The 14,795-nt window shown below is 45.1% G+C and overlaps 1 protein-coding gene across 1 annotated transcript in view; it reads left to right on the forward strand.

Annotated features, from left to right (window-relative positions):
• Positions 1–14,795, forward strand: part of ULK4 (unc-51 like kinase 4) — a 487,906-nt gene that overhangs the window by 323,383 nt on the left and 149,728 nt on the right. Inside the window, exons 32-33 of the mRNA XM_052660763.1 lie at positions 1,094–1,260; positions 14,458–14,556. Of these exons, the coding sequence (XP_052516723.1) occupies positions 1,094–1,260; positions 14,458–14,556 (266 nt within the window). The remainder of the gene's footprint in view (positions 1–1,093; positions 1,261–14,457; positions 14,557–14,795) is intronic.

Below are 14,795 nucleotides of genomic sequence, written 5' to 3' on the forward strand. Positions count from 1 at the left end.
ATTAATTGCTTTGTAGTCTAATTACTTTGCACTTGTCTAGGAAAACCAGATTGGTTTACTGGAAATGACAGTATGCAATGTTTGGGAAAGATAGCAGAGCTTGGATGGCTGTGCTTGGCAGAGCTTCCGTCCAGTTGATCATCTGAAAACTAGGGACAAATGGATTGCAGGTCCAATAAATAAATGGATTGCAGGTCCAGCTTACAACACATGTCATATTTCCTTACCCTGTTTTTTTCCCAGTTTGCTTGTGTAGAATAGCTATATTTGAAGATTCACTTTTTCTAGAACATTCAGACGATGATCTCTTCAGACTGAAGGACCCCCTCACCATTTCGATTTATGACATTTCATGTTGTCTTTTCATCACTTTTGCATCTGAATCATTTGGGGAATTCAAAGTGTAATTTTACATAACAAAAACAATACAGAACACCAGCTTAAATGTATTTGTTGTAACAAGTACATCAAACTGAAAGTTGATGAAGACCAACCACACAGTAAATATGAAGTTTGCCGAGACAAAATGATAGAACCTGGCAATTTCTCAATTTGACATTGCTTGAAATCATTATGTTACATTTCATAGTTTTTAGAATGCATGTGGAAAAAAGCACTTCTTTGTTTTATCTTCTTGAGGTGACCCAGTTACTTGTCAATCCTGATAGATCCTTGGATTCACCTGTGGTCACCGAGCCATCCCATGAAGAACTGTGCCTCTAAACAGAACATGGGGACAGGATGTTCACACCCAACACATTTTCTTCCAGTGTCAGCGACTCTTCTGTCCCTGTGAAACCTGTCCATGTAGGATAGTGTTTTTCAAAGTGTAATTTGGGGAACCCTCCCATCAGAATCACCTGGGGTGCTTTTTAGCAAGTATATTCCTAGGCCTCAACCTCAGGCTCCTAGGCAGTCTCCCTGGGAGTGGGGGCTGGGGACCTGCATTTTCAAAACCTTTCCCAGGTATGTTGAAGGACTGTTCAGAGTTTACAGAATGTAGAATACATGTGCCTGTTCTGTTGGCTTCATGTGACACGTTATTCTTACGTTCTGTGATGACAGCTTTGCCCTTCTCCTATTTTACACTCAGGACTGGTCCGTCACGTCTGCAACCTGTTCACTGAAACTGCCACACTGTGTTTGGATGTGGACAACAAAAGCAACAACGAGACTGCAGCCGCCTTGCTGTCCTCCCTGCTGGACATTCTGCACGGCATGCTGACCTACACCTCCGGGGTTGTGCGGCTGGCTCTGCAGGTGGAGGACCCCTTCCCCCGCCTTTCCAACAACCCTGCACCACGTCCCACATTCTCATCATTCTCCTTTCCCTCATCGTCCTCTAATGTGTCTTTCGGTTTGAGAAAGAGCATATGATTTGACAGTCATCTTTGGGTGACCAATGTCAGACAGCTAATTTGGATATGAAAAGAAAGCAGGAGGGGCCAAAGGCTTAGTGAGCACTTACTAGGGAACTGCCAGCAACTCAAGAGGTCATTCTCACTGTGGGGTTGGCCACGCACTATGCAGTCTTCACTGTCCGGAGGTGGTGCTCCCGCCACCTCCAGCAGTACAAGTTAGCTAGTGAGGAGTAATGGATTGAGTTATCAGGCGTGCACACACATGCGCATACATGTAATATGAATATAGGTGCATAGATACACACACATGTGCATGCATATACCTTGCACTTGCTTCCTTTTATGAGCAATAATGTGAAATTGCAGGATGCTTTTGAGGACTAGAGGTGTGTATTTAGTGGCCATGGAAAAGTCAGGTTGCCCCAGACTGTAACCTGGCTTTGTGGTCTGAGACAGGAAGGGCATATGAGTTCATCACGTACTTTCTGGGCCAGGGGTTAGCTCTCACCACATGCCTGTCTCCTCTCATGTTTTCTCTAACCAGCTGAATCAGCTGATACATAGGTCACGTGTTAGGACATGGCCAATAGGAATTCATTGTTGTATTTGGAGTCCCAGTTAAGTCGCAAGTGCTGTGTGTCACTGGTAGCATACCGGCCTGGATAGAGGCAGAAGCTGAGGTTAGAAGCAGACCGTCCTGATACCTTGCTGAGAGTCATAGTTCAGTTTAGTTCAATCGCTCAGTCGTGTCCGACTCTTTGCGACCCCATGAATTGCAGCATGCTAGGCCTCCCTGTCCATCACCAACTCCCGGAGTTCACTCCGACTCACGTCCATCGAGTCCATGATGCCATCCAGCCATCTCATCCTCTGTTGTCCCCTTCTCCTCCTGCCCCCAATCCCTCCCAGCACCAGAGTCTTTTCCAAAAGTCAACTCTTCGCATGAGGTGGCCAAAGTACTGGAGCTTCAGCTTTAGCATCATTGTTTCCAAAGAAATCCCAGGGCTGATCTCCTTCAGAATGGACTGGTTGGGTCTCCTTGCAGTCCGAGGGACTCTCAAGAGTCTTCTCCAACACCACAGTTCAAAAGCATCAACTCTTCGGCGCTCAGCCTTCTTCATAGTCCAACTCTCACATCCATACAGGACTACTGGAAAAACCAAAGCCTTGACTAGACGGACCTTAGTCGGCGAAGTAATGTCTCTGCTTTTGAGTATACTATCTAGGTTGGTCATCACTTTCCTTCCAAGGAGTAAGCGTCTTTTAATTTCATGGCTACAGTCACCATCTGCAGCAATTTTGGAGCCCCCCAAAATAAAGTCTGACACTGTTTCCTCTGTTTCCCCATCTATTTCCCATGAAGTGATGGGACTGGATGCCATGATCTTTGTTTTCTGAATGTTGAGCTTTCAGCCAACTTTTTTGCTCTCCTCTTTTACTTTCATCAAGAGGCTTTTTAGGTCCTCTTCACTTTCTGCCATAAGGGTGGTGTCATCTGCATATCTAAGGTTATTGATATTTCTCCCGGCAATCTTGATTCCATCTTGTGCTTCTTCCAGTCCAGCGTTTCTCATGATGTACTCTGCATAGAAGTTAAATAAGCAGGGTGACAATATACAGCCTTGATGCACTCCTTTTCCTGTTTGGAACCAGTCTGTTGTTCCATGTCCAGTTCTAACTGTTGCTTCCTGACCTGCATACAGATTTCTCAAGAGGCAGGTCAGGTGGTCTGGTATTCCCATCTCTTTCAGAATTTTCCACAGTTCATTGTGATCCACACAGTCAAAGGCTTTGGCATAGTCAATAAAGCAGAAAGAGATGTTTTTCTGGAACTCTCTTGCTATTTCCATGATCCAGCGGATGTTGGCAATTTGATCTCTGGTTCCTCTGCCTTTTTTAAAACCAGCTTGAACATCAGGGAGTCCACGGTTCACGTACTGCTGAAGCCTGGCTTGGAGAATTTTGAGCATTACTTTACTAGCGTGTGAGATGAGTACAATTGTGCAGTAGTTTGAGCATTCTCTGGCATTGCCTTTCTTTGGGATTGGAATGAAAACTGACCTTTTCCAGTCCTGTGGCCACTGCTGAGTTTTCCAAATTTGCTGGCATATTGAGTGCAGCACTTTCACAGCATCATCTCTCAGGATTTGAAACAGCTCAACTGGAATTCCATCACCTCCACTAGCTTTGTTTGTAGTGATGCTTTCTAAGGCCCACTTGACTTCACATTCCAAAATGTCTGGCTCTAGGTTAATGATCACATCATCATGATTATCTGGGTCATGAAGATCTTTTTTGTACAGTTCTTCCATGTATTCTTGCCACCTCTTCTTAATATCTTCTGCTTCTGTTAGGTCCAGACCATTTCTGTCCTTTATCGAGCCCAGTGAAACCAAGCCATGCCTGCAGGGCAGTGCAAGATGGGCAGGTCATGGTGGAGAGGTCTGACAGAATGTGGTCCACTGGAGAAGGGAATGGCAAGCCACTTCAGTATTCTTGCCTTGAGAACCCCATGAACAGAATGAAAAGGTAAAATGATAGGATACGAAAAGAGGAACTCCCCAGGTTATTAGGTGCCCAATATGCTACTGGAGATCAGTGGAGAAATAACCCCAGAAAGAATGAAGGGATGGAGCCAAAGCAAAAACAATACCCAGTTGTGCATGTGACTGGTGATAGAAGTAAGATCCGATGCTGTAAAGAGCAATATTGCATAGGAACCTGGAATGTCAGGTCCATGAATCAAGGCAAATTGGAAGTGGTCAAACGAGACAGCAAGGGTGGACGTCGACATTCTAGGAATCAGCAAACTAAAATGGACTGGAATGGGTGAAGTTAACTCAGATGACCATTATATCTACTACTGTGGGCAGGAATCCCTCAGAAGAAATGGAGTAGCCATCATGGTCAACAAAAGAGTCCGAACTGCAGTACTTGGATGCAATCTCAAAAACGACAGAATGATCTCTGTTCATCTCCAAGGCAAACCATTCAATATCACAGTTATCCAAGTCTATGCCCCAACCAGTAATGCTGAAGAAACTGAAGTTGAACGGTTTTATGAAGACCTACAGGACCTTTTAGAACTAACACCCCAAAAAGATGTCCTTTTCATTATAGGGGACTGGAATGCAAAAGTTGGAAGTCAGGAAACACCTGGAGTAACAGGCAAATTTGGCCTTGGAATGCGGAATGAAGCAGGGCAAAGACTAAGAGAGTTTTGCCAAGAAAATGCACTGGTCATAGCAAACCCCCTCCTCCAACAACACAAGAGAAGACTCTACACATGGACATCACCAGATGGTCAACACTGAAATCAAATTGATTATAGTCTTTGCAGCCAAAGATGGAGAAGCTCTATACAGTCAACAAAAACAAGACCAGGAGCTGACTGTGGCTCAGATCATGAACTCCTTATTACCAAATTCAGACTCAAATTGAAGAAAGTAGGGAAAACTGCTAGACCATTCAGGTATGACCTAAATCAAATCCCTTATGATTATACAGTGGCAGTGAGAAATAGATTTAAGGGCCTAAATCTGATAGATAGAGCGCCTGATGAACTATGGAATGAGGTTCGTGACACTGTGCAGGAGACAGGGATCAAGACCATCCCCATGGAAAAGAAATGCAAAAAAGCAAAATGGCTGTCTGGGGAGGCCTTACAAATAGCTGTGAAAAGAAGAGAGGCGAAAAGCCAAGGAGAAAAGGAAAGATATAAGCATCTGAATGCAGAATTCCAAAGAATAGCAAGAAGAGATAAGAAATCCTGAACTATGGATTTCTCTTAGTTTCCCCTCTTTTCTCTAATGAGTGTCTCATCAGAGAGCATCATTTCTTGTTTCAGTTTCCACAGTGGTAGCTTTATGTAATTCTTCAAGGTGTAGATGTCTCTTAGAGGATACTTTGATGGTATCAATCTGTAAGAGATTGTGTATTGTGGATAAAAAGGAACAGACATTTAGAAAATTTTTTTTATATTCTAGAACAATAGAAATCGCTTATTTCAAGTCATCAGGTAGACATTCAAGGGTGTTTAAAACTCCTTAATGCAAATTATTTTCTAATTTTCTTTTTTCAGTTTGCTAGTATACCAATACCTCACTGGTTGTGTTTTTTTTTTTTTAGCACCAGTCTATGTTTTATTGCTGTCATTGTTCTAAATCTTTCCCTGTAATAGCTACCACATATTGCTTTTGACCTTGACGACTGACTTTGATCTCCATGATACCTGGTATCTGTCTGAAAGCGGTAGACTCCTTGAAATTGAAATTAGGAAAAGAATTGGGTAAAGAAATGGAGTTGGCATCAAAGAAAGGTACATCCTCCTACATCACAAAGAGTCGGACATGACTAAGCAACTAAACTGAACTGAAAGTACATATGCTTGGCCCAGGGAAAGTAAGCCATGATTGGTCGCTGTGTTATTAATAGCAACAAGAAGGAAGACACTGAGCTGTAGGTTCTTTCGAAGCATAAGTCACCTCTTCCACACCTGGGATTCTTCTGCATTCAAAACCCGTTTCTTCTTTTAATACTAACCTCTTAAAACTAGAACTTGACTGTTGTCAGTGTTTAAAATGATAATAGTGTTTAGATTTTGAGGCACCTGTCTCCTTTTCAGGGAGGAGAAGGATATGACATGGGCATGTGTGCCGGGGAGGTGAGAAGTTTGGAGGGAGGTGTCAGAATGTCTCTTAGGAGCCCAGACTCTGCCCCCAGCTTGCCTTGAGGAGTACTATGCCAAAGATACAGAAGCAGAGACAAATATGTGTGCTCAGCTCACCGGGGTGGGGGGGTTCCCATGGGCTTTGCAGGTGAGAATACCTTGGATTCAGATCCCAGCCACACCACTTTCACCTGTGAGATGCTGGGCATGTTATTTCACCTGTCTGAGTGTCAGTTTCCTCATCTGTAAAGCAGACATGATGCCAGCCACTCAGCAAGGGACTTAAATGAGAGAACACAAGACATGTAAATATAAAGGGCATATTTATTGCCAGGAGGAATATCAATAACCTCAGATACGCAGATGACACCACCCTTAAGGCAGAACGTGAAGAAGAACTAAAGAGCCTCTTGATGAAAGTGAAAGAGGAGAGTGAAAAAGTTGGCTTAAAACTCAACATTCAGAAAACGAAGATCATGGTATCTAGTCCCCTCACTTCATGGCAAATAGGCAGGGAAACAGTGGTAATAGTGAGAGACTTTTTTTTCCTTGGGCTCCAAATTCACTGCAGATGGTGACTGCAGCCTTGAAATTAAAAGACGCTTGCTCCTTGGAAGAAAAGCTATGACCAACCTAGACAGCATATTAAAAAGCAGAGATGTTACTTTGCCGACAAAGGTCCATCTAGTCTAAGCTATGGTTTTTCCAGTAGTCATATATGGATGTGAGAGTTGGACTATAAAGAAGTTGAGCATCGAAGATTGATGCTTTTGAAGTGTGGTGTCGGAGAAGACACTTGAGACTCCCTTGGACTGCAAGTCCATCCTAAAGGAGATCAGTCCTGAATATTCATTGGAAGGACTGATGCTGAAGCTGAAACTCCAATACTTTTGGCCACCTGATGTGAAGAACTGATTCATTGGAAAAGACCCTGATGCTGGGAAAGACTGAAGACAGGAGGAGAAGGGGACAACAGAGGAGGAGATGGTTGAATGGTATCACCAACTCGATGGACATGAGTTAGAGCAAGCTCTGGCAGTTGGTGATGGACAGGGAAGCCTGGCATGCTGCAGTCTATGGGGTCACAAAGAGTCGGACATGACTGAGTGACTAAACTGAACTGAAAGTACATATGCTTGGCCCAGGGAAAGAAAGCCATGATTGGTTGCTGTGTTATTAATAGCAACAAGAAGGAAGACACTCAGCTGCCCTTCTTGTTTACAGAGGGTTCGTGGGGGCTGTGATGTTCTCATGTCTGTGTCCCAACACTAGGGAAGGCACTCAGTTTGTATTTATGGAGTAAACCAACTCCTAGCAGGCTTATGAGGTATTAATGTATGGTTTTATTTTGCATTTGTGAGCCTAGCCCAGGGCTTGGCCCCTGCGATCTTGGCACAGGCATCAAGAGAGGAAGGTTGTTGAGTGTCAGGGAGGTTCATTTTGGTAAGACCATCAGCGTGCAGATAGTGGAGCAAATCATCACTCTGAACCGTGTCCAGGGTCCTGCGGAGTAAACAGAGGGGCAGGGAGCTCGCCAAGTTTGGGGGTTAAGGAAGGAAAATATTCAGCACCAGAATCCAGGTCACCTGATTTCCCAGTCTGGCCCTTGTCTGTCATTTCTGGAGTGATGGGAGAAACTTCACACATTACTTGAGAGGAGGTTGGTTAAACTGCTTTCGATTAGTAGATGTGTCAGTGTTGCCCGAAGACTGAGATGTGGCCCCCGAGTCCTCCTTCATCTCACAGTCAAGTGAAGGCTGTTGGCATGGGGGCTTTACCCTATTTCTGTATCTCTCTCTCTTTAAGAAAGTCACTTTTATTTATTTTTGTTCATTCTGTGCCACTTGTAGGATCTTAGCTTCCAGACCAGGAATCAAACCCGTTCCCTCTGCATTGGAAGCATGGAGTCTTAACCACTGGGTCACCAGGGAAGTCCCTCTATTTCAGTATCTCTTGAAGTTACCTGTTCGACTCCTCCACGGCTTTCTCCCTGCTGTTTTCCCCATGAGCTTGCCCCTGTCTGGTTGTTGTTCAGTCACTAAGTCGTGTCCATCTCTTTGCAACCACATGAACTGCAGCATGCCAGGTTTCTCTGTCCTTCATTATCTCCTGGAGTTTGCTCCAACTCATGTCTATTGAGTCGGTGATGCCATCCAACCATCTCATCCTTTGTCACCGCCTTCTCCTCCTGTCCTCAATCTTTCCCAGTATCAGGGTCTTTTCCAGTGAGTCAGCTCTTTGCATTAGGTGGCCAAAGTGTTGGAGCTTCAGCTTCAGCATCAGTCCTTCCAATGACTATTTAAGGTTGATTTCCTTTAGGATTAAGTGGTTTGATATCTTTGCTGTCCAAGGGCAGCTCAAAAGTCTTCTCCAGCACCACAATTCAAAAGCTTCAGTTCTTCAGTGCTCTGCCTTCTTTATGGTTCAACTCTCACATTTGCACATGACTTCTGGAAAAACCCATTGCTTTGACTATATGAATTGTTGTTGGCAAAGTGATGTCTCTTCTTTTTAATATGCTGTCTAGGTTTGTCATAGCTTTTCTTCCAAGGACCAAGCATCTTTTAATTTTGTGGCTGCAGTCACTGTCCGCGATGATTTTGAGAACTCAAGAAAATAAGATTTGTCACTGCTTCCACTTTTCCCCCATCTATTTGTCAAGAAATGATGGGACTGGATGCCATGGTCTTAGCTTTTTTAGTGTTGAGTTTTAAGCCAGCTTTTCACTCTCCTCTTTCACCCTCTTCAAGAGGCTCTTTAGTTCCTCTTTTCTTTCTGCCATTAGAGTGGTATCTGCATATCTGAGGTTCTTAATATTTCTCCCAGCATTCTTGATTCCAGCTTAGGATTCGTCCTGCCTGACATTTTGCATAATGTATTCTGCATAACAGTTAAATAAGCAGAGTGACTATATTATATAGCCTTGATGTACTTCTTTCCCAATTTTGAACCAGTCCATTGTTCCATGTCCAGTCCTAATTGTTACTTCTTGTCCTGCATACGCTTGTGTCCTGGAGATAGGTAAGGTGGTCTGGTAAATTCCCATCTCTTTAAGAATTTTCCATAGATTGTTATGATCCACCCAGTCGAAGGCTTTAGTATAGTCAATGAACGAGAGATAGATGTCTTTTTAAAAAATTCCCTTGCTTTTTCTTCTTTGAAGAAATGTCTGTTTAGTTCAATGGCTCATTTTTGATTGGGTCATTTATTTTTCTGGAATTGTATATTTTTGAGTTTTCTATGATCTAGCATATATGTTGGCAGTTTGCTCTCTGGTTCCTCTGCCTTTTCTAAATCCAACTTGTACATCTGGAAGTTCTTGGTTCACATACTGTTGAAGCCTAGCTTGAAGAATTTTGAGCATTACCTTGGTAGCATGTGAAATGAGTGCAATTATACAGTAGTTTGAACAGTCTTTGGTGCTGCCTTTCTTTGGGATTGGAATGAAAACTGACCTTTTCCAGCCCTGTGGTGGCCACTGCTGAGTCTTCCAAGTTTTCTGGCATATTGAGTGCAGCACTTTCACAGCATCATCTTTTAGGATTTGAAATAGCTCAGCTGAATTCTATCACGTCCACTAGCTTTGTTCGCAGTAATGCTTCCTATGGCTCACTTGACTTCACACTCCAGAATGTCTGGCTCTAGGTGAGTGCCCACCCCATCATGGTTATCCGGGTCATTAAAACCTTTTTTGTACAGTTCTTTGTATTCTTGCCACCTCTTCTGTCTCATGGTTGAATGCAAGTGCCATTCGTCTGTTGTAGCCCGTGGTCCTCAGCATGTGTCTCCCTCCCTTTGAAAACTGATGATATCTCTTTATCTCATCACAAGATCATTTTCTTGGCAAGACACTCCAGGCCTTGAATGAGCAGCCCCAGGGTGATTTTCCAGCCTCGACTGCCATTCCTTTGTGCTTCCTGTGCCTACACCAAACAGTCACCTTGGCATTTTCCATGGGGCTCCTGCACCTTATCACTCCAGGCCTTTCCTCAGCAGATGCCAGCGCCTGCTGTGCGTGTCCTTCACTGTAGACCTCACCCCGCCATCCAGCAATGAGGTCCTATCACCTTTCCCCAGTCCCACCTCAGCTTTATTTCCATGTCTACTGTCGCAGTTTCCACATTCTGCCTTTAGTGCAGTGGAAAGCTTACCATTGTTTTTTTTTAAAAATAAAGTATAGTTAAGTTATAATACTGTGTTAATTGCTGCTGTTTAACAGTGACTCAGGTACATATATTTACATTACAGTTTATCACTAGATACTGAATATGGTTCCCTGCAGTATACACTAGGACCTTGCTGTTTGTCCATTCTGTATGTAATAGTTTGCGTCTGCTGACCCCACACTCCCAATCCATAAGCGCTCCCACCCTCCCCCATGGCAACCACCGGTCTGTTCTCTGTGTCCGTGATTCTGTTTCTGTTTCACAGATGGGTTCACCTGTGTTGCAGTTTATATTTCAAATATAAACAAGATCGTGATATGTATCTTTCTTTTTGTGACTTCACTCAGTATGATCATCTCTAGATCTATTCGGGTTGCTACAAATGGCAATTTTTATGGCTGAGTAGCATTCCATTGTATATATGCACCACATCTTCTTTAACCATTCGTCTGCTGGTGGTCACTTAGATTGCTTCCACTTCTTGGCTATTGTAAACAGTGCTGCTGTGAACATAGGGATGTGTGTATCTATAATTTTGTCTGGTATATGTGTAGGAGTAGGATTTCTGGATCATGTGGCAACTCTCTTTTTAGTTTTTTGAAGAACCTTCATACTGTTTACCATAGTAAAGCCTGCCATTCTTTTAATGAAATTGTGAGGTACTACAGCCTGGGACTGAGTTGTATCATCTGTGCATGGCAAGCATGTGAGTGATGGTGTTTGGGAAGCACACTGAGGCCTGACTTGAATTGTTCTGGCCACACCCCTGCTGGTTATGCTTAAATTAAACCTGCTTAGGACATCAGACAGCAATTGCCTGAAGAACTGACTGTCTCTTGTTCTCTACAAATGCCTTGTTGTGGCTCCGATGCTCAGTTGTGTCTGACTCTTTGCAACACCAGGGACTGTAGCCCACCAAGCTCCTCTGTCCATGAAATTCTCCAGGCAAGAATACTAGAGTGGATTGCCATTGTCTCTTCCTGGGGATCTTCCCAACCCAGGGGTCAAGCCCGTGTCTGTTACATCTCCTGCATTGGCAGGTGGGTTCTTACCTGCCCCCTGTGTGCTAGACTCATGTAGTAATGTTAGATGTAATAGGTTTATATCCTCCCTGGCCTTTTTTAATGCCAAGAAGTTAGCTGAATCCCTTCATCTCATTTTAGGTAATGCTATTGATATATTCCCATTTAATATTACATATGGCTCACAAATTGTCATTACCATGTTTTATATGTTTACAACCTAGGGATCTCATCTGAGATCCCTTCTTAATATATATCCAGTAGCTTCCTAAACGGGACCACTAGAATGCCCGATGGGCCCCTCAAATTCAGCATGTCCAGAGCAGAGCTCAGGACCCACCTCCCACACCGTTCTGCTGCATGCAAGCCCCACCACTCTCATCCTGCCACACTAGAAACCTGGGAGTTGTTAAAATTTCCCTCCTTCATATTCCTCCTCCAATCCTTCACCAAATGCAGTAGGTTTTACTGGTAGCACCTGGCTCAGTCTGCCATCTCCTCTTGTTCAGGCTGTAACAGCTGGGGGGACCAAGAACCCAGGATGGCCATAAGTCTCCCCGCCAGGAGTGGGGTCAGTTGCCACCCAGCAGGTCCTGGAGCAGTGAGTTGGGGACAGGGGTCGGGGGACCACAGGCAAAGGCAGAGCACTGCACGGAGAACAGCAGCGACATCATGGCAGAAGTGGGATGCTTCTTGCTCTTAAAAGAGCCCTCTGGGCATCCCTGATAGCTCAGTTGGTAAAGAATCCGCCTGCAATGCAGGAGACCCTGGTTTGATTCCTAGGTCGAGAAGGTCCGCTGGAGAAGGGAGAGGCTACCCACTCCAGTATTCTTGGGCTTGCTTTGTGGCTCAGCAGGTGAAGAATCCACCTGCAGTGCAGGAGACCTGGGTTCGATCCCTGGGTTGGGAAGATCTCCTAGAGAAGGGAAAGGCTACCACTCCGGTATTCTGGCCTGGAGAATTCCATGCACTGCGGAGAATTCCATAGTCCATGGCATCACAAAGAGTCGGACATGACTGAGCGACTTAGACTTCTGGGGGCTCCTCTGATAGTCCAATGGCTAAGACTTTGTGCTCCCAATGCAGAGGGCCTGGATTCAATCCCTGGTCAGGGAAGTAGGTCCCACATGCCACAACCAAGCGTTCACATGCTGCAGCTAAAGGTCCCACATGTCACAACTAAGACCCAGCATAGCCAAATATATAAATAAATAGTAGAAAAAAAAAGATCCCTCTCTAACATGCACACACAGGCTGTGGATCTGGGAATCGAAAGGCTGGCAGCGAGTGTGTGCTGTTGGGGAGCTAGAGAGACCCTGTGAGAGGCTAGCTGGGCCTCGAGGTTTGTTGCTCAGCTCCTCGCATGTGATGCACTCAGCACACAAAGCTTCTGCTGTGGACCTGTACCTTGGGAGGAGAGTTGAATTTCAGGTGCATCTCTCATGTGCACCTCCCTCTGTGTAAAGCTGTAGCAATCCCTTTCTGGAGCCTTTGGCATCTCTGCAGGGAGTTGGTACCCAAATACCAGCAGGCAGGGTTGGGATGTTTCTTGGTGACAGTAAGAAATGACTGTAGATTGTGGAGGGCCTAGAGGGTCACTGGCCATGTGCGTGGGAAGAGTCCCACAGCGTGTGCTTGTGTTTGTGGACGTGTCTCCTTGCTTACATGTGTTTGGAAAGGAAGCGGTGGCACGGTGCCCTTCGCTGTCTAGGTGCTGGTCTGCAGGACTGCCTTATCTTTCCCAAGAGACAGTCACCTTCTCTAAAGGCTAATGTGCTAATGTGAAAAGGTCAGTATTCTGCCTTACATCATGCTTCAGAAGGCAAGATCAACAGCCAAGCCTCACAAAGGTTCAGACCTAGGGTAGTGCTACAAATCTGGTTTCTGGGAGAAAGTCCCACCTTTCTGGTAGAGGCCAGGGGTTGAGATAGAGAAGGGGAGAGGTGAGACGAAACTCCGAGCTACTGATTACTGTCATCCCCCTTGGCTGTAGAGAGGTGCAAGCTGTTAAAAGGCAGATGTCTGATTTTCCATAATGTCCTTTTGAACCAAGGAAAGCAGGCAACCCAGATTCCATCCACAAGCTGGAAGGCAGAAGGAGCCTTGACCTTTATGAGAGGGGCCCTAGGGTCCAGAGTAGGGACCTGAGGTGGGACAGCCTACTCTAAAGGCTCTGGCAAAGGTCATCACCTAGTAGTTTTGTTCTGAGTAAAATTAAAAACAGAGAGGGTATACACAAATGAAATGTGTATGTACTATAGCAAACACAATGATCAGTAACTTCTCTCAGTTTAAAATTACTCATCTCTCATAGAAATCTCCTCTAGAATGAGACAGTTTATATAAAGCTCCTGGGGAAAGACATCCTTAAAGCCACTCCTTTCTCAATTCTCATTTCCTTGCATTCTTCCTAAGCACTGTGGACCCGTATCTGAGCCTCTTCATGCAGTAGTCCAAAGTCTTATTGATGTTGCTTAGTCACTCACTCGTGTCCAACTCTGTGACCCCATGGACTGTAGCCCACCAGGTTCCTCTGTCCATGGGATTTCCCAGGCCAGAATGTTGGAGTGGGTTGCCATTTCCTTCTGCTGGGGATCTTCCCAGCCCAGGGGTCGAACCAGCGGCTCCTGCCACGCCTCCTGCATTGCAGGTGGATTCTTTCCTGCTGAGTCACCAGGGAAGCCCCAGTCCAAAGCCTATTCATTTGATAAACATTTTAGATGTTATTCAAGCAGATGTGTGCATATAGAGATGGAAAACACAGTAGAATGGATTTGGTTTGCATCATAAAATGTGCATAGAAGTGCCCAGAAGAAGCGAGCTTGTGTTATCTGGAGTCATTTAGCCTGGATTCATCCTCCAGCTAAGTCATCCGTTATCTGTGGGACTTCAGACACACTACTCAACCTCTCTGAACTTCAATTATCTCCCCTGAAAAATGGGGATAACCTCACCATGTCTCAGGATGGTTCAGAAGAAAAAGTGCTCGCCCTCCAGGGTCGGTCAACATCATCCTGCCAGTGGCCGCCCTGGCTGTTGGTTTATCACACCCACACCCCGCTCTGTGGCCTGAGCTGGAGGCAGCGTGTGCTTTCCTTGCCCACGTGGTGACCGCGCATAACTTCTCCTGGGGGCCTGCAGTTAGAGACCTCCCCGGCCACCATCAGGTGTTGCCCTGGTCTCCCGTAGCCAAGCTGACTAATCTCCAAGACCCCTTCCCCTCTCCTCTACCTGTTCAGGCACAGAAGTCCGGCGCAGGAGGGAGCACTCAGGCCGCGGAAGACCTGCTGCTGCTTGGCAAGCCTCTCACAGACCTCGTCAGCCTGCTCATCCCGCTGGTAAGAGCTCACACACCTGCTCGTGCGTCTCTTGGGTCATTGCTGAGGGTGAAGTGATTGTGTTAGTCTCATGATGTCTTGAGTTTCTCTGCTATTTTGATTCCTTTCCAAACTAGAACCAAAAGAAATGTCAGAACAGTGTTTAGCTTAGAAATACTAAATTTCTGCTTTAACTCCCAGGTGACTTATGATTTGTTTAAGTGGATATCTAAGTAAGACTGGGTCTCAAATTCTTCTTC

The sequence above is a fragment of the Budorcas taxicolor genome, chromosome 1 (assembly GCF_023091745.1).
Source record: "Budorcas taxicolor isolate Tak-1 chromosome 1, Takin1.1, whole genome shotgun sequence".
NCBI classification, from domain to species: domain Eukaryota; kingdom Metazoa; phylum Chordata; class Mammalia; order Artiodactyla; family Bovidae; genus Budorcas; species Budorcas taxicolor.